This window comes from Entelurus aequoreus, linkage group LG14, assembly GCF_033978785.1.
Source record: "Entelurus aequoreus isolate RoL-2023_Sb linkage group LG14, RoL_Eaeq_v1.1, whole genome shotgun sequence".
Lineage (NCBI taxonomy): Eukaryota > Metazoa > Chordata > Actinopteri > Syngnathiformes > Syngnathidae > Entelurus > Entelurus aequoreus.
This window is the reverse complement of record NC_084744.1, coordinates 14,956,769-14,966,128: the sequence shown is the minus strand read 5'-3', so window position 1 is coordinate 14,966,128 and position 9,360 is coordinate 14,956,769. Positions and strand designations below refer to the sequence as shown.

The following is a 9,360-nucleotide window of genomic DNA, read 5'->3' as shown; positions in this document are numbered from 1 at the left end:
TGCTGAAGTTATGTTTTTATTGTTTGGGGGATGTATTAATATTCAAAATGATTTTTCAGTAAAAGAGCAATTAATCAGATTAAACAAGTCTTTTCATGTCATAAGGGGATACATTTATTATAGTATTACAGGACTGTCTCAGAAAATTGGAATATTGTGATAAAGTTCTTTATTTTCTGTAATGCAATTAAAAAAACTAAAATGTCATACATTCTGGATTCATTACACATCAACTGAAATATTGCAAGCCTTTTATTATTTTAATACTGCTGATGGTAAGGCATATAGCTTAAGAAAACTAAAAAATCCTGTCTCAAAAAATTTGAATATTTCCTCAGACCAAGTAAAAAAAATCAAACATTTGAAAATGTCAATTAATGCACTCAGTACTTGGTTGGGAATCCTTTTGCACGGATTACTGCCATCAATGCGGCGTGGCATGGAGGCAATCAGCCTGTGGCATTGCTGAGGTGTTATGGATGCCCAGGATGCTTCAATAGCGGCCTTTAGCTCATTTGCATTATTGGGTCTGGTGTCTTTCAGCTTCTTCTTCACAATACCCCACAAATGATAGACTCCCTTTTTAGACCAGTTGATCTGCCGTTTCTTTTCTTTTCTTTTCTCCTCTGCTCCCCTCTCCCTTATAGAGGGGGAGTTGCACAGGTCCGGTGGCCACGGATGAAGTGCTGGTTGTCCAGAGTCGGGACCCGGGGTGGACCGCTAGCCTGTGCATCGGTTGGGGACATCTCTACGCTGCTGACCTGTCTCCGCTCGGGATGGTTCCTGCTGGCCCCACTATGGACTGGACTTTCGCTGATGTGTTGGATCCGCTGTGGACTGGACTTTCACAATATTATGTCAGACCCACTCGACATCCATTGCTTTCGGTCTCCCCTAGAGGGTTACCCACATATGCGGTCCTCTCCAAGGTTTCTCATAGTCATTCACATCGACGTCCCACTGGGGTGAGTTTTCCTTGCCCGTACGTGGGCTCTGTACCGAGGATGTCGTTGTGGCTTGTACAGCCTTTTGAGACACTTGTGATTTAGGGCTATATAAATAAACATTGATTGATTGATTGAAATTCTCTATGGGTTCAGGCAAATCGAGGACAATAATACCATGGTCAGTACACCAGTTACTGGTCGTTATGGCACTGTGGGCAGTGTCATGTCTGTTCATGTTTTTGTTTTGGTCATGCGTCATGTCTGTTCATGTTTTTGTTTTGGCCATGTGTTTGTTTTTTGGACTCTTTTTAGTTCCTGGTTGCACTTCCTTGTTTGTTCGTTTCCATAGCAATTCATTAGTTTTCACCTGTTTCACGTTTCGAGTCACGCACCTGTTTTCACTGATCACGTCACTATTTAAATCTGTCTGTTTCTGTTGTTCGTCCTGGCGTCCTCACTCATTCATACTCCTGCCACTCTGTTCACCCTCATGATCCATGCTGCTCTTTTTTATGCCCCTCTTCTCATGTCAAGTAAGTTTTGTTATTGTTCATAGTTTTTTGCCTTTGTGCTATAGTGTTTTATTTTCATAGCCACGTTTTGTACTTCCACCTTTGTGCGCGCTTTTTGTTAATCCCCTTTTGAGTTAAAATATTAAACATGTCCTCACCTGCACGCCACGTATGGTCCAATTCATTTGCACCACTGGAGAACCAACCACGCCACAGACCGAGTCATGACAGATGTCGCCAGCTAAAAAGTTCTCCAGCAAGTTTGGACGAAGGAACGTGGGAGGTCCTGCGTGCCATGGAAGCCGAGACACTTCGCTATTCCCCCATGGAGCGCAAGGACCTCATGTGGGGTCCGACCGGCAACTGGTGCTGATCAGCTCCGTTTGGGCCGGGGACGTTGGCGCGTCATCCCTGTCCCGGAAGCGCCGCTCCAGACCAAGAACGTCAGGGAAGGTGAGCGGACAGCACGCGGCGCTCCCGCAAGCTCCTCCCCCCTACGGGCGGAAATGGGCCGCCGCCTGCCCGGCTTACCCAGGATGACATCACAGACCAGGATTTTTTTTTCTAAATTATTTTTCTTTTGATCACCCGCCTCCAACCAAGGACTCTAAAAACATGATAAGACATTACCAGGACATGTTTTTTAGAAATCAGATCCTGTCAAGCCAAGCCACCCAAATTTCATGCCCCGCCCCCCAAGACCTCAAACCACGCCCATGCCACATGTTTCTTTTTTTTCACCCACTCAATCCCAGGTACAAAAAGAAAGACATTTTGGAAAATTTATAGGGGAGGATTTTTACCCCCCTCCTGACCTCCCTCCACCCACCCAAGAAAACGGTTCCAGACCGCGTCTGGTATCCGCTCCTTGAGGGGGGGGTGGCTAGGGCAGGCAATTGTTCAGGTGGGGTGGCTCAGCATCGTCACGCCAAGCCACAGCCACCAGCACGGCCGCCACCACCAGTCTTTCGACCTGCCAAGCCACAGCCTCCAGCTAGGCCACATCCACCTGCTCCATGCCCTGCTCCAAGGCTATCAACATGCCTAGCAGCTCCACCATGCAAAGCTCCACCATGCCAAGCTTCACGCCAAGCGCCACCAGTCCGCAGCTTCACGCCAAGCGCCACCAGTCGCAGCTTCACACCAAGCGCCGCCAGTCGCAGCTTCACAGATGCCAAGCGCCGCCAGTCGCAGCTTCACGACGCAAGCGCCGCCAGTCGCAGCTTCACGACGCCAAGCGCCGCCAGTCGCAGCTTCACGACGGCAAGCTCCGGTACCAGCTCCACGACGGCAAGCTTCCGGTACCAGCTCCACGCCAAGACCAAGACCCACACCAAGACCCACGCCAAGACCAAGACCCACGCCAAGACCAAGACCCTGACCCACGCCAAGACCCTGACCCACACCAAGACCAAGACCCACGCCAAGACCCTGACCCTAGCCAAGACCAAGACCCTGACCCCCAAGTGACCAAGAACCGCCAAGTGACCAAGACCAAGAACCGCCAAGTGACCAAGACCCTCCAAGCCCAGACCAAGACCCTCCAAGCCCAGACCAAGACCCTCCAAGCCCAGACCAAGACCAAGACCCTCCAAGCCCAGACCAAGACACCCCAATCCCAGACCAAGACCCCCCACGCCAAGACCCTCCATGCAGCCAAGACCCTCCAAGCGGCCAAGACCAAGCTTCGCCGCCCGAAGCGCCACGTCAAGCTTCGCCGCTCCAACGCGCCACGCCAAGCTTCGTCTGCTGCACCCGCACCTGCGTCATCTGCGGCTTCCACGCCTGCAATGACGACGACGCGCCCTGCCTCCTCGTCTCCCACGGTTGTGGCCACTACCTGGTCGTCCGCCACGCCAAGTGCGCCCACCTCTTCGTCGGCCACGCATCTGGCCGTTCCCGGGTCGCCCACCTCGCCTGTGGCGGCGGCGTTCCACTCGCCGCCGCCACATGACTATGCCTCGGTGGATTCGGGGCCACTTGGCCTGGCGACCCACCGCCATGTCCCCCTCCCGCCCTCCATGACTCTTGATCCTGTTTTTTGGACATCTGGGATCTGTCCGTAAGGGGGGTGGGGGGGGGGGGGGGGGGGGGTTCTGTCATGTCTGTTCATGTTTTTGTTTTTGGCCATGTGTTTGTTTTTTGGACTCTTTTTAGTTCCTGGTTGCACTTCCTTGTTTGTTCGTTTCCATAGCAACTCATTAGTTTTCACCTGTTTCACGTTTCGAGTCACGCACCTGTTTTCACTGATCACGTCACTATTTAAATCTGTCTGTTTCTGTTGTTCGTCCTGGCGTCCTCACTCATTCACACTCCTGCCACTCTGTTCACCCTCATGATCCATGCTGCTCTTTTTTATGCCCCTCTTCTCATGTCAAGTAAGTTTTGTTATTGTTCATAGTTTTTTGCCTTTGTGCTGTAGTGTTTTATTTCATAGCCACATTTTGTACTTCCGCCTTTGTGCGCTCTTTTTGTTAATCCCCTTTTGAGTTAATATATTAAACATGTCCTCACCCTGCACGCCACATATGGTCCAATTCATTTGCACACTGGAGAACCAACCACGCCACAGACCGAGTCATGACAGGCAGGTGCCAGATCATGCTGGAAAATGAAATCATCATCTCCATAGAGCTTTTCAACAGATGGAAGCATGTAGTGCTCTAAAATCTCTTGGTACACAGCTGCATTGACTCTGGACTTGATGAAACACAGTGGACCAACAGCTGACATGGCTCCCAAACCATTGCTGACTGTTGGAACTTCACACTGGATTTCAAGCAACTTGGATTTTGCTCCTCTCCAGCCTTCCTCCAGACTAGCGCCTTGACTTCCAAATGAAATACAAAACTTGCTTTTGTCTGAAAACAGGACTCTGGACCACTCTGCAACTGTCCAGTGCTTCTTTTCCATAGCCAGGTCAGACGCTTCCAGAGATTTTAGAGCACTACATGCTTCCATCTGTTGAAAAGCTCTATGGAGAGGATTTCATTTTCCAGCATGATCTGGCACCTGCCCACAGTGCCAAAACCACCAGTAACTGGTGTACTGACCATTGCATTACTGTCCTCGATTTGGCCTGCCAACTCCCCTGACCTGAACCCATAGAGAATTTGTGGGGTATTGTGAAGAAGAAGCTGAAAACACCAGACCCAATAATGCAAATGAGCTAAAGGCCGCTATTGAAGCATCCTGGGCACCCATAACACCTCAGCAATGCCACAGGCTTATTGCCTCCATGCCACCGCCGCATTGATGGCAGTAATCCGTGCAAAAGGATTCCCAACCAAGTACTGAGTGCATTAATTGACATTTTCAAATGTTTGATTTTGTTTTGCTGTTATAAATATTTTCTTTTACTTGGTCTGAGGAAATATTCAAAGTTTTTGAGATAGGATTTTTGAGTTTTCTTAAGCTGTATGCCATAATCAGCAATATTACAATAATAAAGGCTTGCAATATTTCAGTTGATGTGTAATGAATCCAGAATGTATGACAACATTTGTTTTTTTAATTGCATTACAGAAAATAAAGAACTTTATCACAATATTCTAATTTCTGAGACAGTCCTGTAAGTATTTATTTTCTGTACCCCCATAAAAGTCTATTCAACTATTAAATATATTTTCTCATGGGACAAAATGATAGAAATACAATTGGAATTAAGAGAAGTCAGTGTGGAGCTGTTTTTTTTCAATTGCATGAATGGTAACGGCTTACTTTTTTACACTATCTTGATGGGAATCGAACCCATGCCCTCTACTATGCATGTAGATGTACTATGTACTGAAAATGAGTTAACACATGATCAGTATAGTGTAAAATGGCTAGCAACACAAGCTGAGTACACCTCACAGTGAACCTCCAATTTCTGGACATCGCAGTCTGAGTAGTCCTAAAGTCATCTTCCACATCACCGGTGGATTGTTACACATGTCCCTCAGTGAACCACAACGCACTCGGTGGCGGCAGCACTCATGCAACCCCAGACCATGACACTACCATGCTCGAAATTTTGCTACTCTCCTTGTGTTGCTCGGATATTTAGACAATGGCTCTGTGTTTGAAAGAAAAACTGCTATACATGCTGTACACAGACTACTCTTAAGTTATATCAGTTTACTTCTATAGTGTTGTCCCTTAAGAGGAAATCATAAAATGCCTGTTCAAATGTGAGGGGTGTACTCATTTTTGTCAGATTTGGATTGGCTGTGCTCTTGACATTGTCAATTTTGTCATTGTCAATTATATTTGTTTTAATCTGCCCACAACATTAGGTACCCCAAATGACATTCATTAATAAAATAATACATAGAACCACAATAATAATAAAACATATTTTTTTGTGCTGCAAACAGAGATGTACGAATATTGGGACCAGCAGGTGTAAACGAGGCAAAGCAGTTTCAATTCAGCTTTAGTGTTGTCCCCTCTTAAAGTCTGTCATCCAAACTACTTTGAGACAAGACGAAGACACTGATGCGGTCTGCAAATAGAGAAAAATAAGCAATTATTAACGACAGGATTGAAAAGAAAAGTTGTGTGATTAAGGCCCTATTCTCCCAGGTGCTCATCTCCGCGGGTTCTGGCTGTGTGACTTCTACTCCTTGATTTAAGTCTGTCATTGCTGCGCCTTCTCCAAGATGCACACACTGGGTGGAGAAACTCCTTAAATGTGGGCGTTCCCTGTGTAATCTGGTTTTTAACGTATTCCCGTGGATTTAAGTACTTTTTTCTTACGCGCCTCTGAGGCTGGAATAAGTCCAGTGCCCATGGAGGGTGAAACATTCAAGTTTGGATGCAGTCATCACAAGTAATAAAATGGTACAAGAAACTTCCAGAAAGTCATCAAATCTTTTCCGATCGTTCTAAAAGGGACAACTGAAACATCTATTGAGATGAAGATAAAAGTACCATAATTGCCACTCTGTATTAACTATTAAAAATCAAAATGCACATTGCGGAAGGGGGCTGCACGTATGTCTAGCCGCGTTTGAACATCCTGGTATTAACAATGCAATGCATCTGGACAGTGATCACTGAACTACAATATGTAATTACTGTACTTAACAGAAAACACATATATAATGTAACATCCATCACTTGTTTCCATTGTTTTTTTGGATAATGTCAAACCGTCACGCTCGCTCGCGCAAGCACATAAACAGCTGTCTAAGCACTTCTGACGCATTACAGCTTCACAAACATTTGTACTAACACAACTCCTAACATCCCAAATACCAATATGGTGGTTATAATAACAGTTACACAAAGGGTTACCTATGGATTATTATTTACATCCAGCCCTGAGGAAGACGACGCGGTTGTGGCGCGCATACACACTACATCACCATGGCGACACACGTTCACGTGAGACGCACAACCTGGATGGATACGTCCTTTTCAAAGTTAAGTGTTTCTTATTTATGGATTTCAATGACATTCACAAGTGTGAGTAAAACTCTATGATTTTCACGCAATGTGGCGAAGTCCGCCTTCATTACGGACTTAATCACTTTTGCCTAACTTATGCTGGGGTGGGTGTGTCCTCAGGCTGGATGGGAGAATAAGAATAAAAGGAACATGCGTAACTCAAGCACGTAAAAAAACACTGAAGCACAAACATGAGAATAGGGCCCTTTTTTGCACAATTAGGCAGTCACTTAGCTTTTATGTTGATTTTAATGTAGAGAAGTTCTTACTTTTGATTGAAATGTCTTGATTTTTAAGGACATTTTCACTTTGGGTTAAATATAAATGTTTACTGTGTGTACGTCCTTTAATAGATACCTAAAAGCTGCTCACCCTTTCTTTAGTGGGAGTTTGCTGCGCCTCCTCTTGGTTGTGAACCTGCGCTTGTGACGTCTCCTGCACAAGGTCCCGTGTGATGGCAACCCCTTTACCCTTGACTTCATCGGAAACGCTCTTTGGGACCACCAGCAGCTCGAGGGAGCTTTCCACTGCTGCGGATCATGGCAACCACATCCTCGTGGAGGCTCTTCTCCACATTCTTCCATTGACCTCCCACCACCATGTCGCCGTTTTCCAGACCGGCCTGGTCGGCAACTCCGCCCTTCACCACCTGAGATGAGCCGTTGCCCTCTCATGTCACATCAGTTTGGAGCTAAAGTTAGACAGATCTTGTCTTACCTCTGTAATGTACTGGCCAAACACACCCTGGATGCCGTTTAGGTGGAAGCCAAATCCAGCTGCTGTCTTCTCCATCTTACACAATTTAGTTTTGAGCTTCTCATTCTTGTCCTTCTCCTCCTGAGCAGGTGTGGATGGTTTAACCAGGGCGGGTAAGGTGATTGCCTCGGAGTAACTAGGTGGGGAAAGAGAGTCCTTCTCCTCCTCCCAGAAAAGCATCGGTGACACTTTAGCCTGTGTGGGACACAGGCATATTTTATTCATCTTCTGCATTAAGCATAATACACTCACTTTACTAATAAGACCCCTTGATATTTAAAAAAAATAAAGGTTACACCTTTTTAATCAGACGTTTTACTGATCATTTTAAACTCTTCTTAATTCCTTAGTTATTTTTTAGTTGTATTTTATTGTTATTATTACTCCTATTATTCTCACTATTTTATGTGTTTTATTGATTTATTATTTGTATTGACTTATATTTTAAATCTATGATTTTATATAATTTTTTTTTTTACATGAAAGAAGTGGCGTTTTTCCTCAGTCCTCAGTGCCGTGCCAGGTCTTGTTATTGTCCAATAGTGCTGTGCGTTTTTTTTTTTAAACTGGTGTAAAGTGCATTGTGTTGCAACCTCCTGTGCATGAAAAGTAATATACACTGTATATAAAGTTTGATGATTGACTGAAATACATCTGCACAATCTAGTCAGATCCACACAAATCATCAACACTTCTTAACAGTCCTAATTGAATTCAATATGCCATTTTTATTATTAGATATACCTAATAATGATAGAATGGGATCTTACTGAGCAAACACAAGGTCAGTGTCCTTGTTTACCACTAGGAGGCAGCATTTGTTGCCACCAGCCTGATCATGTCCACCACCTGTTCATGAGTACAGCCGTTCACCTCCTGGCCGTCCACAGCCACCAGCCTATCCATGTCCCTGAGACCTTCTCTCTCGGCTGGACTCGCTCTGTCTACGTCCCTAATGATGTGTCCTGTAGGCATGGGCGCTGTTAGCATGCACTCATCGCCAGGGTTAAAATGGTTGCAATAGACCTGCCTTCAATATTGGGCTCCTCTTTGAGCAGGAAGCCGTAACCGCCGGGCCCTTTGGTGAGGTGGACGATGCGTGGATGATGAGGGAGACACTTGGTAGTTGCAAAGCGCGCAGTTATCTTCATGTGCACGCTCTGGTAGTACCTGTCCGCCTCGTGTCCACCAGGAGGAACATGAGGCTGTTGCCCGCTGTCTTGATCTTGTCCACCACTTGTTCGTGCGCGGCACTCTCTACGTTCTCCCCGTTGATTTCCACAAGACGGTCGTTGACTTTGACACCTTGCTCGGTCTGACGTGCTGCCAGGCACCACCTCCGTCACCAAAATGCCCTGCTCGCCTAAAGAGGATTACATTATTTATGTTAAATTCTGGGTGCCTTTTAGTTATTTGTCATTGAATTTTGATTGTCATCCTTTGAATAAGCCATTTATCATACATAAACTAATGCAATTATTTATTTTAGGATGTCAATTTCAGACTACTTGCCTTCTATTTTTATAATTTCCATTTGTCCTCCAAATGGCAGTGTTTTTCCCCATTTGAAGTATGCAGCAAAATTCCCCTCTAAACTTTATTTTTAAGTTTTTTTTAATTATAAAAAATACTGTAAACATATATTACAAGTGGTTAAATGTACTACAGTATATATGTATGTATATTTTTTGTTATTACCAATTTTTTAATTA

At 45.2% G+C, this 9,360-nt stretch overlaps 1 protein-coding gene across 1 annotated transcript in view; it reads right to left on the bottom strand.

The window, feature by feature from the left end:
• Positions 1-5,816: 5,816 nt before the first annotated feature.
• pdzk1 (PDZ domain containing 1) overlaps positions 5,817-9,360 on the bottom strand; it is an 8,028-nt gene continuing 4,484 nt past the window's right edge. Inside the window, 9 exon segments of the mRNA XM_062070519.1 lie at positions 5,817-5,945; positions 7,265-7,414; positions 7,416-7,541; positions 7,610-7,873; positions 8,430-8,479; positions 8,482-8,613; positions 8,679-8,831; positions 8,834-8,954; positions 8,956-9,011. Coding sequence (XP_061926503.1) covers positions 5,877-5,945; positions 7,265-7,414; positions 7,416-7,541; positions 7,610-7,873; positions 8,430-8,479; positions 8,482-8,613; positions 8,679-8,831; positions 8,834-8,954; positions 8,956-9,011 — 1,121 coding nt within the window. The 3' untranslated portion in view covers positions 5,817-5,876.